The sequence below is a fragment of the Silurus meridionalis genome, chromosome 13 (assembly GCF_014805685.1).
Source record: "Silurus meridionalis isolate SWU-2019-XX chromosome 13, ASM1480568v1, whole genome shotgun sequence".
Taxonomy (NCBI): domain Eukaryota; kingdom Metazoa; phylum Chordata; class Actinopteri; order Siluriformes; family Siluridae; genus Silurus; species Silurus meridionalis.
Window position 1 is genome coordinate 11,503,401 of NC_060896.1, and position 13,362 is coordinate 11,516,762.

General features: G+C 36.8%; 2 protein-coding genes across 5 annotated transcripts in view; one reads left to right on the forward strand and one right to left on the reverse strand.

The window, feature by feature from the left end:
• mgat4c (mgat4 family member C) overlaps window positions 1-13,362 on the reverse strand; it is a 132,663-nt gene that overhangs the window by 26,119 nt on the left and 93,182 nt on the right. The window lies entirely within an intron of this gene.
• Window positions 5,642-11,292, forward strand: eps8b (epidermal growth factor receptor pathway substrate 8b). Its single transcript, XM_046863834.1, has 7 exons — window positions 5,642-5,773; window positions 6,622-6,715; window positions 7,916-8,050; window positions 8,193-8,283; window positions 8,471-8,648; window positions 10,547-10,679; window positions 10,827-11,292. Exons 1-7 carry the CDS (start codon window positions 5,763-5,765, stop codon window positions 10,902-10,904), a joined length of 720 nt encoding a protein of 239 aa, XP_046719790.1. The 5' UTR covers window positions 5,642-5,762; the 3' UTR covers window positions 10,905-11,292.

Here is a 13,362-nt window from a genome sequence, read left to right on the forward strand (position 1 = left end):
CTATTTGCAATAAAAAAAAAAAACAATTTGCACTGTACATTCAGTAGTTTTACAGAATGAAGCATTACTGCTTGATTCTGAACTGCAAGCAGAGTATACACTGAACAATACACACAAGAGAGGTTTGGATCACTACAAATTACTAGACATGGCAGAGAGTATGATGCACTCTCACAACCTTATTAACCAAACATTGAGATCCAATTCAGTGTGTGTTCTGGAAAAACAGTGGGCTAGCATATTGTGATCCATGTAATCCAAACAAAAAAAGCCTTGCAGTGGCCTTCCTCCAGCTCCTCTCAACAACGTCCAGCCAACTTTCAAAGCCCAGATGCATTCTTGATGAATATTTGATGAGGATGAGCATATGACTTCTCTAATCTCAGTTTCCTCCATTACATAACCAGACAGGAGACAAATTAAAGAAAAAAACAACAACATTCAGTATCCTAGTAGCGTCAGTGCACCTTGGTATAGATGTTGCAAGTCTTTGGAACAATACAGGATATTTCTATAAATGGTATTTTCATAATTGGTTGTTGTTGTAGAGTATAATGTTTATCATATAATTCCAAATATGTATAGGGTCCCTGGTGGTCTAGTGGTTAGGATGCGGTGCTCTCACCGCTGTAGCCCGGGTTCGATCCCCGATCAGGGAACCAACCCCAGCCACTCTTAGTGCCGGTCCCAAACCCGGATAAATGGGGAGGGTTGCGTTAGGAAGGGCATCCAGCGTAAAAAAACGTGCCAAATCAAGCATGCGGATGAGCTGCTGTGGCGACCCCTAATGGGAGAAGCCGAAAGAAAGTTTTTTTATAGGGTTTGCTTACTGTAAATGCCAAAGTATAAGATTAACATTTTTATATTTATATTATTTTATATTTATTAAACTCTTCAATGAGCTTTTGCATTCTGTTGATGAAGACAGAGTCATCCTACAAGAAACCACTCCCATCATGATAGAAATGGTCATCGTTCGATAAATGCAATAGAAGATCTTCATTCATATTTCAATATACTGTCTAATATGAGCCAAATATTAATCTTTATAAAGTACTGATCCATAACTCTAGACATTTCAAATTCCACTGAAATGCTGGTTATCATTTTAGAGTGACCAACAATTTTGCTATTTATAAGATAAAAGGCTATGTTCCATTTGCATATATGATTAGCATATTCACCACTCAACTCAGATAAATACATTTATTATTTCAAGTGGTTCCCAGAGCATCTGAACAGGGCAGTTAAACAAAAGATTTTTACATAAAATTGGGCAGTCAGTACTGTATGTCTATGATATAGAATCATGGTAAAGACTGTTAGATGAAAAGGTTGGATGTGGGTAATGTCCAAACATCAAAAATGTGTGCACTATGATGACCTTGATTCCAGCTCAAAGACTGTGAAAACTTACTCTTTTCTAGAATTGCCAAATTTCGGACATGCTTCAGGTATTGTGTGCTTTCTGAGATGTAGTTGGGCTGGAAAAATTAATAACCTGGTGACCCTGGTAATAATAATATTAGCTCCACTGAGTGTGTGCCTGGAAGACTATGATGGGAAAAACACCTGCTATATCAAACACAGTTGAAAAAAAGCACAACTGGGACCATTAAAAATGAGATGATAGATTATATGCTGCATGACTGCATAGTGTTGACTTCCGAATACAAGCTTACTTTAAAAATACACTAGATAGTAGCCAATAGCTTAACTGTGACAGCCTTAAACAAAATTAATTTAAAAGCTATGTCCTACTAAAATCTATGGTCATGAGCTGCTGCTGGATATCTGGATGCATACGATCTGTTAAAATAACTTTGTATTGATTTGCAGTAATTCATGTATCTAAGCAGACAAATGGCTGCAAAGCAAACCAACAAAACGTCCCTATAGCATAAGAGGCCAACCTGGTTTTCCCTTTAATTTGTCGCCACTGTTTACAACACCAGTTATAATCACTGCATCAAATACACATGGTGTCTGTTACCTAAGAATAAAGCCAATGCAAAGGCTAATTTCCACGTTGCTTACTTTTACGCAGTCATTATCATCTGATGAATTAAACTGTACTATTGCCAGAGGAAAGGACTACTTGTTGGCCCAGATTTATCACATTATGTAATTATGAACAGCTCTGAGATTGCCATTCATTTTTTTCCCAGCCTCCCTATTAAGTTAATGATTCTTAATCATGAGCAAGCTCCTTTCTGCATGCCACAATACTGTTAATCACTTAAGTGTGCTTCCATTAATAGGAGGCAGCTATCTTTTATATTCAGACTATCATTGTGCAAACAATGGATGTACTACAGTGTGTAGGAATTGGAAATTTCTAAACAGACGTGAAATTTCCATAGAGCTGATCACTGCCATTTAGAATAGTTAATGAAAAAATGTCGGCGAACAACATTATCAGATTTTTAGCAATGTTCCTCGGGCTTGGTGGGGGCGGTGGGAGGAAAAGTGCGTATTTTCTCCTTCAGTAAAGCCTGTTTAGACTGATACCCCGACAGAATTAAATGAGGCTGTAGCACATTTGTAAAGCAATCAGCCCTTAATTAATGAGCACTATTTTGTTCACTGACATTTCTGCTTGTAGCTATGTGGAATAACTTTCAGCCTGCAATCATTCTTCCAGATTTTAAGTCCTGTAACTCAGCATTATGCCACAGAATTAAACAGTCTTTGCCCTAGAATACCCAAATAATTACGAGTGAGCGTGAGATGTAGACTGTCAGAGATGCCAAGCTAAGTTTCCTATGTCAGAAATCTTTCAGAAGAAGATATGAATGCTTCAGAATTTAAGGTTTGACAGTTTACTGGTTTGACTTTAAAATGTCTCAGGAAGTCAGCGAGGATGGTTTTGTTGTCCTTAACGAAAGGAAACTCTTGCATGGATGTTCCAGACTACAGTAACACAAACAAATGTCTGTTATAAGACAGAAGTCTGTTGTGTATACAAAAAAGCATACTCTATATCATTAATTTAGCTTATGTCTTAAAAAACATGTTTTCAGCACTAATAGCAGAGGGATAGAACAACAGAACAACCAACAAAGGAGCAGCACATAGTCCCTGTGCTTTTATTATTTATGACAGCACAGGATTTACTGAAGGTAGAAATCTCTGCAACCCTTCCTTTGTTTTTTTCGCTCTGTCTCTTATTCTTGTTTTTCCTGTCTCACTCTCCAACTTGCTTTCTCTCTCTCTCTCTCTCTCTCTCTCTCTCGTTCATCTTTTGACACTGGTCTGAATCTCATTATTCTAAAAAGGAACTTACATACACCAATTCAGAATCTTTTTGTTTCTCCACACAATTTCTTCTTCTCCTAATCTAGTTCATGCAGTCTGGCTTCTAAACTTTACTTCCACAATCCTCTAACTTTTTGCAAGCTTCCAGGAAATGAATATGCATCAGTGAATATTGCAGGAGATCCATTTACATGGCGGAATGTTAATGAAGAGAAAGTGCTTTTAAAAAACACAATTAATCTTATGTAAAACGCTTGCTCGATGCCTCTAATTAGATGCCATTTTAATAACTGGGTATGTTGTACAACAAAGCCGTTTGGTAAACACTATTGTTCATTTGTTTGATGACATGCAGATGAGAGAGAGCCGATTATGTATGCCGAAATAGGACCATTCATTCTTTGATGTTAAATACACCTGCCCTTATGAATGTTTCACGTATGTGCTGTTTGAACTGCATTTCCACCACAATAAAAAAACCAACGGCTCTTTTTTGCTGAAAATATATCTCACTGAAATTTTAATAATGAATCAGTAGGCGAGAACTGTAATAACACAGCATGCACAGAGGAAATAGTCTTTTGTTTATTTAGATGGAAATACATTACATGAGTTATATTACAAGGTGGTTTCTTAAACAATTATATTTCATGTGTACAGTCACTGATGAGTAATGTGCAACATGGAACATTTAATGAAAAGTTCATTTGCTCATAAATCTGTATTTTTACAGAAAAAGTGTTTGTTTTTCTCCTGTATGCTGTTGGAGGTAAAATGTGTAATTTATAATAAAAAATAAAGCCTTGATCAGCCCATCATTTTTACTACAATACCACTGGGAATGGTCACATCTAGCTCACCATTCTATTTTTTGACACATCAATTTAACATTGTTATTGACTAAATTAAATATATTTTTCTTTAATCTTTTGCCCTTATTGCTTTATTGGTTTGAGTCCAAACTGGAGCATGAGCAAAAAAAAAGAAAGACATACTATTAAAGCATCAGCCTCTGTAAGCCTTCACTGACCAGTCGCATGAATAAATGTAGTTACTGACATTTATGGCTAATGCCACCTACCAATGTCATTATTCACCTTTGCATGTGAAATACTGGCCCAGTGAGGAGGAAATACTTAACAGCCAATATGGAACCTGTGTGTAGCCTGCGGCGATACATCACAGATTTCAAATCTATCTGCCAACATAGTCATATTAATGCTTGCTTCTGCTGTCAGTTGACTTATCAAGCAAAGGTCTGGCCTAATGGGAATTATATGATTAGATGAAGTAAATATTATAATTCAACCCTAATATGATTTTAAAGATGGATGCACAGAACATTCTAGACCTAAGTCCACCATAGCGTAAACCAACTGCCAGAGGACACAAATACCCTCATCCCAGCAAAATAACAACACAGAGACCAGTCTAGACCCCGGCTCCAGCATAATATCAGTCCAGAAAACATTCTAGACCCTGATCACTAGCAAAACCACTAACCTAGAGAGCATAGACTATAGACTTTTTGTCAGCTCAAATGGCCGTTTTTCTCTGACTTCTCTATGGAAATAGGTATTTCTGGCCTGCAAAACTGCTGCTCATTTTATTTTCTTTCTGCCATCATTATGTGAAAGACTATTATATGTAAAATATCTCAGATGATCAATAGTTTCCTAAATACTCAAACCAGTCCAAATTACCAGCAACCATGATACATCACTGAGATCAAATTATTCTTCATTGTTTAATTTGATTTGAAAGTTTACTGAAGCTGATGACCAGTATTTGCATGCTTTTTTTGCATTATGCTGTCACCATTATGCTGCATTTGTGTAATTGTCTAAATAAGCAGGTGTACATGTGTTCCTTTCAGAATGCTTGGTGAGCGTGCATCCAGAGTTCTGGTATTGGGATTTACCTATGATTTATTAAGACTTATTAACTGCTAGTTTTAATTACTACAAAAACATTTGTTGTATGTGAGTTGTTAGAAAGTAGAATATGTATCTGCGTATGTGTATATGAACGTTTATGTTTTTAAGTTTGTGTACGAGTTTGTGTGTGCACAATACAGGGCCGTAACATATAGTGCTAAGAAGCTGATATAATTATTTGCACATCTAGAGCTGTTATAAAAACTACTATAGCAACCAAAAAAGAATCTGTGCGTAGTGGAAAAGCTTGCTGGTTTCCCGTGTTCACGCTCCTAATTTATTTATAGACAGAGAAATAGACAGCCTGACAGAGGCCGGACACTGGAGGCAGTGCTTATCCTCTTCCCCTTGCTTCTGGACAAAAAGACGGGAGGAGGTGTGCACATTAAAGATGCATGGGGACCAGTGTGTCGAGTTTAAAGTTCTCCACGCTTTATGCAGGCCTACTAAAATATTCATGGACTACACTGCATGTGCAGGCTGCGGCACATCGACTTAATCTCCTTCCACTGAGAAAGAGGGTGCAGGGGCTCACAGCAAAGCAAGCGCTGGCTCTTCTGATTAAGGATGTTCGAGTCGTAAGTTGCTTGTTATAATACTTGAAATCCACTCTTTCTCATGTAGCATACTTGCAATCCTTTTCACATTCCCTTGCAGGCTTACATCGTATTACAAAGTGCTTATGATCAGCAGGATCTATAGAGACACATATTTCATTTTCAATTTAAAGTGTAACCAAAATTCATCTGTACTACTGTTGTGATAAATCTTCTTATTTTCCAATAAGAGCACTAAGCATTAGGGTAAGTAAATAAAACTCATCTCAAATTACCGTGTGCATACAAACTTTAAAGACAATGGTACAGAATGATGCAATTGAGAAAGTTTTGTCAAAGGCAATTTGTTATCTGAAAAGTAGCGGCTAAATTTCTGGATTATTACCTGGCAATACAAGGCACCTGCTGTATTTGCTCATCTAAAGCGAATATACACACATGAAAACAAACACACACACAGAGCGAGAGACAAAGAGATCATCCGCTGTTTATCCTAAGAGTCCCATTAATCCATTATTCATTCATATTCATTCATGGTTTACTTTTTTGCATATTTTTAGGATGCAATGCTGTAAAGAGATTATGTAAGGAAATAGGCTTTGCTATTATATGAAAGCCATGCAGCAAAGTGATGCAATGTTGCTGTTACCTCCCTGAAGTTGATTATATTCCAATAACATCACTTAACACATTCATTCATCATATACCACAGAAATTTCCCCATGCATACAATTTTCCACTTATTATTGAACAACACATACTTTTAAGTCTTAAATACTGTGGAAGATCTAAAAAAACAAGCTAATTCCTGCTACATCTGCTGCAGCATCTACTGTATCACTCTTTACATTTGTGTTTTCATTACGCAGGTCTAACACAGAACCAAAATGTGTGAAGATCCGCTACGACTTTGTGGCACGCAATCCCAATGAACTAACCGTGCAAAAGGATGAGGTGTTGGAGGTATGGATGATACTGAAAAAAGAGAAAAGATGTGGTGAAAACATAAAAATAAACAGAATAGGAACTGAGAGGTTGAGGGGATTTTATCGACTAAAGATGAAGTCATTATATCAAAGTGTTGTTGATATGCTAAGATCAGGGTCAAGAATTTTCTATTAGTTGGTTTTATACTGGATTCAGAGTTTAGACTGTTCTGTTCATTGGCTGTTGTTACATTGGACTCAGGTCTTGGGTATTCTATGAGATGCAATTAAATATAGATTCAGGTCTGGAATGTTCTATGGTGTCATTGAACATAGTATTTAGAGTTGAAAATATTTTAGGGCACGTTCTCACTTGGACAGCCTAATGACTGCACTTGCGAAAGATTATGATCAAGTCTTATTCATTATACAGTGAATATCGTTACTTTGATATTACAGTCCTAAAGCTAAAACTCTACTAAAATCAAATATGGCCCTGATATTCTATAGTAAACATTTGTGAAAGAGTAATGATTTATTTTTTCAATATCTGATGTCACTCAGATGAAGATATGTTTTTCCTTTTGAGTCTCAGAAAAGAAAAAGTCATCCTGGGAAGTTTTATTCTAATGTCTGTAAAGTCGATTTGTGACTGCTCTGCTTTGTAAATGTTCATTGTTAATAGCGATATATAAAATTTCATTTAATTAAATAGAATTAATTTAAAGTCAAGGGCTAGAATATTCTAAAGATTGATTTCATGACAGTCTGTGTCAGAATCTACAAATGGTGTGGAATTGTTGACCATTTGATATGTGCATGTCTGATAAGTAAGCAAGAGATATAGATGATTGATGTTTCTATTACCTGACTAATTATAACACTTTTTACATAGATTTTACATTTGCTTCATTCTCGTCGCTAAGTAAAAGGCCTGAGAATAATCAGCTCTCCAAATGTTTATAATTTTCTTTCATAAAAATGATCCATATTTTATATGTACATGGATATTACTTTCACAAAAAAAAAAAAAATTTGACCATAAGAAAATACATACGAGTTAAATTACAGCTAGGTGCAGTACACAAAACAGATTTAGCAAAACTAATTAGTCTGCAATTGGAAATTTAATGCAGACTGCTTTCTTGAATGTCATACGTAAATAAAAGAACAGCATAAAGCAGGAAGGCGGTGCATTGTGAGTGTGTGTGTGTGAGTGTGTGTGCACACACTCCAGGTACTGGACAGTGAAAAGCAGTGGTGGTTGGTGAGGAACCGCAACGCTCACACGGGTTATGTGCCCTGCAATGTGCTGGAGGAGCTAAAAGCAGGAGAACCGCAGTACAACCGTGCTGTGTTCTTCAACAGCCAGGTGAACCTCCACATCTACTGGCCTTTGCCTTCATTATTAAAGCTTTGCAAACACACAGTCACCTCCATGTGGCAGGTATAGTCTTACTTTCTTTTTTCCAGCTCGCCCACTTGCTCACACATTTTTTTTTTCCTCATTTCAGGCTGCGAATCCTTACAAAGCTACTTCTCCACCTGCCTTGATAAATCACGCTGAGAATGTGGAGATGAATAAATCCTCGCGGGATAAAGACAGTGCGTAGCTACTCTTATTCGTGCTGTGTAGTGGGTGTGAGATACAGAGATGAGTGAGTCAGGCAGAGAAATGCAGCAAGGCGAGCGTGTATAAGCGTAGATTGCATGCCAAGAACTCATTGTTTCTCTCTTTTGCATTGCGGCACACAATCTTTTCTTATTCTCTTCCTTTGACTTGTCTTTTTAGGCCGAAGTCAGCAGAAGGAGATGAACGATGAGCTCTTGAAGAGGATTACGGACAGCAAAGCTCAACCTCCTGCTCGCAACTTCCGGGTGGAACACCCCATCCAAACACTGCCTATCACTTATGACTCTCAGCCATTTGAGATTCGAGGCTGGCTCAATGCCAAGGGCTTCTCCAGGCCGTGAGCTCCCATCTGTTTGTTGATGACTTTGCAGTTGGGCCCTCAGAGTTAAAACATTCCGTAACAGCTTAACAGTGGTCAGGGTAGTGGTGCTGTTTTTTGCGGCCTATTAAGATTATTAAAATGGCGTGTGTAGTTTTCAGGTTTTTACTTGAGTACAATTCTTGGTGCAGAGGTTTTTCAATTGTGTCTAGATCACCCTTTAATACAAGTCATTTTTTTTAAGCCATTAACATTTCTGCAATAATAGATGTAGATGATTAAACAGAATGTAATTACTTGCAGTTATCACTTGCAATTTGGAAAAGCAAAATGTACATGACAATTGAAGAAAAAAAAAGATTATGTAACCTAATTAATTTTCTAATTAATTAGAAAACAAGTTACACTAATACAAAAACAGGACTCACAGTGACATAGACTGAAATAATAGGTTAACTGAGGCGAACTGAACTCTACTGCAATACATAAATATGTAGTCATTAGAAAACAAAAGATCAAAGTTTGCTCTTTTCTTTCTGGGGAAAGAAACAAGTAAAATAGGCTATATAGGTTAAATGTTCTTAAATAGCTGTCCCATATGCTGGGTGGTCATTGCTTTTCCTCTGCAATCTCCATTTCCCACTTACTAAAGAATAAAAAAAAACAGCCAGCCGAGCACCTCAGAGGAAATCAAATAACACGTTGACAAAACCATGAAAGATGGTGGCAACAAAGTGTTGGAGTTTCACATAAAATAAAAACATAGTACAAGCGTTATATGCAGTGCTTTTATAGCAGCACAACGATGCTGGAACATTAATGCAAGTGACACAGACTGATGACATAAGCCGTGTATTACAGTACATAATGTTTCACGGAAGGGGTATTTTTATGACGGTAGCGTCAAAGTACAGCTAGTCCCCGAGTTACGATGGAGATGCGTTCTGTGGACACCATCGTAACTTGAAAATATCGTAATTCGAGACATGGGCTAGCATGACCTAGAGTCTTAAAGAATAATGATCAGTATGGGGTAGAATACTGCTACTTCTTAATAATGTAACAAATTACAGTGCATAATTTAGCAAAACAGAGCAATTTATATAAAACATTTAATTCTTCATGAGAATGGTTAAGTGAACCTTATTAAACAGTTCTCTTCATTAATTTTGTACCCATGGTAAATATGTGAAACATTTGCTCTATTGTTAATACCATTGATCATTTATTTAAGAAAATCACAAAAATAATCTCATGGATAGCAAATAATTGCAAACACAACAAAATCTGATTTTAAAAAACTTAAATATATATGTGCCACAATTACTGTGGAGTCTCCTCATTAGTTCACCCCAGAGGTTTTCTATGTCAGGGGACAGAAATGGCCATGACTAGACTTTGATTATGTGGCCAGTAAACCATTTTTTGTTGGTTATTGAATCTACTGAAAGATCCCACCATGTTCCATTTTAAGCTTACTCATATTTACCAATATTACTAATGGGCACTGTAGATATACATGAATGTTCTTACTTCATTATTATAAAATGGCTAAAATGGGTGGTGTAACAGAGGCTTTACAGCTATTTAATTGCCAATACTTTATATGTTAAAGGATGCCACATTGTTGAATGCTAAAGATGTTCAAAATGAATGCTGGGGAATGTGTACTTAACAACTTGTAAAAAGATATTTTTGCACTGGCCCAGCACCATAACATACAGTATTTCCAAGAAACCCCCAAACCAAGGAACATCTCTGTTTTTGGCACCTTACCCATCATACAATGTTATTTATGACTAGGGGTGCACTAACCTTTAGTCTTTATATAAATATATGTGAATGTAATTTTAGTATGAACATGGCCCATTAGGAACAGATCGACTTTGAAATAGCTTTTCTATGTGTTGGATCAGGGTAGTGGACTGTCTGGGCATCCTGACAGGAGCTCAGCTCTTTTCTCTGAGTAAGGATGAAGTAAAGGCCGTGTGTGGTGACGAGGGCTCTCGAGTCTACAGCCAGATCAGTGTTCAGAAAGCACAGATAGAGGTCAGTTGCTCAGAAGATTACAGCAGCTTCATGTTACAGCTACATTAATATCACCAAATGTTATGATGCACACACTACTGTGTGTTTAAAATATTTTTGCATTTCATAGACCTGCTTGGTTAACTCTGTTCATTTCCTATTTTTCAGAGGGGCTATGGAAACTCGGAGCTGGAGGAAATCATGAGGAGGCGTCAGCGGGAGGTGGATGCTTTTACTTGGGACTGATTGCTCTCAAACTGCCTGTCAGTCACAACACATTTCCATCCTGTTCCTCCAGCTCACCTAACGAACTCCAAAGATTTAGCAGAGTTCGAATAAAGAACACATGGGTGCTGTAAATTACTTGTCTGAAATAATACAAACCAAACTTAACTCAACACAAAATGTTATATAATGTTTATTTATCCTAATGTTTTATTCCTATTTATTTGTCTGCCTATTTATCCACATGTATTTGCCAATATATTTGGAATGTGGTGAGCATCATATGTATATTACGTGTGTTTATATCTCTTTATGCCTCTTTAACAGGTCTGTAAAATTCAAAAAGGAATGTAAAACATTAATGTGTGATCAGGGAAAATAAAAGCTTGCAGATTCCATTAATATACTATATGTTATATGGTTGTAAGACTGGTACATGAAAAATGTGCTATACAGGGGCTTGTGTATAACACAATAAAGATTTTATCATCATTGTAATGCCTCATTTGCATGAAAACCGGTGTGGGAAGGTGGGCAAACCGCAATGAATAGTTTGCTGCTGGAAATAATAAAGTAAACAGATTATCAGACGGCCTTGTTCCAGAAGGGCAATTAAGTTGGGGGGAGGGGTTTCAATGAGGAGTGGGAGCTGTTGGGAGGAAGGTGGGGGGGCTCATTTGGAGCAGGAGCTGGTGAGTCAATTGCCACATGCATCAGCAGCAGGTTGCATAATCTCAGTGGAACGTGATTGCCAATCTAAGGCAGATTGATGACTAAGTTGCTCCAGCCATCAACATGTAAATGTACAGCCCCCTGACAGGAGTCCTGCCACTCAGCGCCTGAGGCATACAACTCTAACATAAAGTCAGCATTTAAGCCTTACACAAATCTAATGACTGAATGCGTTTATTTCTGACAGACCGCTTTCCTTTGCACTGAAAGCAGAACGGTGACTTTGTCATGTCACTTTATTTCTTTTGCTTTATTTCTGGTCTAGACGGCAAATGTTTCAGCCAGTATTGTCCCATCATGTTCAGTACGAGTCCAAATGACCTCTATCTTTCTTTCAGAAAAGCACTCAGCTGAGGAGTGAGAGGGAGTGGTCATGCATTGTCACAGTGATTCATGACACAAAGTGATTTTTAACGATGAGATTTTTCACAAAGAACATCCAACAAAGGATAAATATCCAGCTAAGTCTGGTTTAATCCTTTAAACGGCAACTCCAGGTTACACACATTATCACCACAATTTTAATATATAGTAATCGAAAATGAGTGTGTAACTTTTCTGTTCATCTCAAGGTACGTATATATGTGAAAATTGGCATGAAAAAAACCAAACCTTTATACCACTATTTAATTCCATTCAACTCAATTTAATTCAATTCCATTTATACCACTACACTTCTTCCATTAAGTTACTTGGCTAAAATCTAGTAAAACAATAATAATATGCAAACAAATTACTATTAAATGGAGCATAAACTATTTCAGATGATAGTACTGATGAACAGATAAACAAATGTATATGTGAGTTGAGTCCTTACGTAGTTCCTAAACAATGGCAGCGAGTAATATTACCTACTTTAGATTTTGCTATCGCTGACAAAAAAAAAAGAAAATACAGTACATCATGAAAAGAATTATACACTTTAGAATCTGAAGACTGAGATTCTGACATGAGACAACCTATTACTATCAATATGTCAAATGATGTTTCTCTGTCTTTGATAAACATACCATAAAATGTACTAGTGTATCTACTGTACATTAAGAGTTATACATTAGTATAAGAAAGTTGATATTCAGTTGCGTGTATAGATTAGCATCAAATCTAACACAAATTATAAAAATTACTACGGTTATAAAAAAAATATACAAAAGTTCATAAGCTGAAGGATGATAGTCATCTGACCGATTGCTGATATTCTACAGATGGCTTGTTGACTGTAGAGCGTCTATAGTGTACAAAGCAAGTAAAGTGTTATCAGTATTTGCATCATTACAGTGGCATTTATCTAACAAAGTACACACACACACACAGAGTCCTTTAGTCCTTTAGTATGACCAGGATAGTTATTCTCATTTAGCACCCCACATGACAGTGATCTAAGGGCAAGTAAAAATAGAGCAGGTTTAAAATGGTCAATGATAAATCATTTAGCTTCATTCGGAACGACTGTCCAATTAGTGAAAAGGTATGAGTGTGCACATAAGATATGGAAGATAATAAATAAAGGCTTTGACCTCTCATGGGGTTAATCAAGTTCATAATTCAATGAATAATACCCAGCCATCTACTTAATATCAAGCAATATATTAAAAATAGAAAGAAACTCTAGCCCTGTTATGCAAGCTTGTTTTTCTCCAACATTAGGCTAACAAACTGCGAACCGTAAAAGGTGTCATTAGTTTGAATGTCATTTCACTGTGAACAAGTAAACAGCCATAACTTGAGACAATTTTGGCATTTCAGA

Bases quoted from the DNA above. Each gene is read 5' to 3' on its own strand.
- eps8b (XM_046863834.1), top strand. The intron at 6,716-7,915 runs GTATGGATGATA...CACACACTCCAG, and splicing joins AAAAGGATGAGGTGTTGGAG to GTACTGGACAGTGAAAAGCA. The intron at 8,284-8,470 runs GTGCGTAGCTAC...TTGTCTTTTTAG, and splicing joins ATCCTCGCGGGATAAAGACA to GCCGAAGTCAGCAGAAGGAG.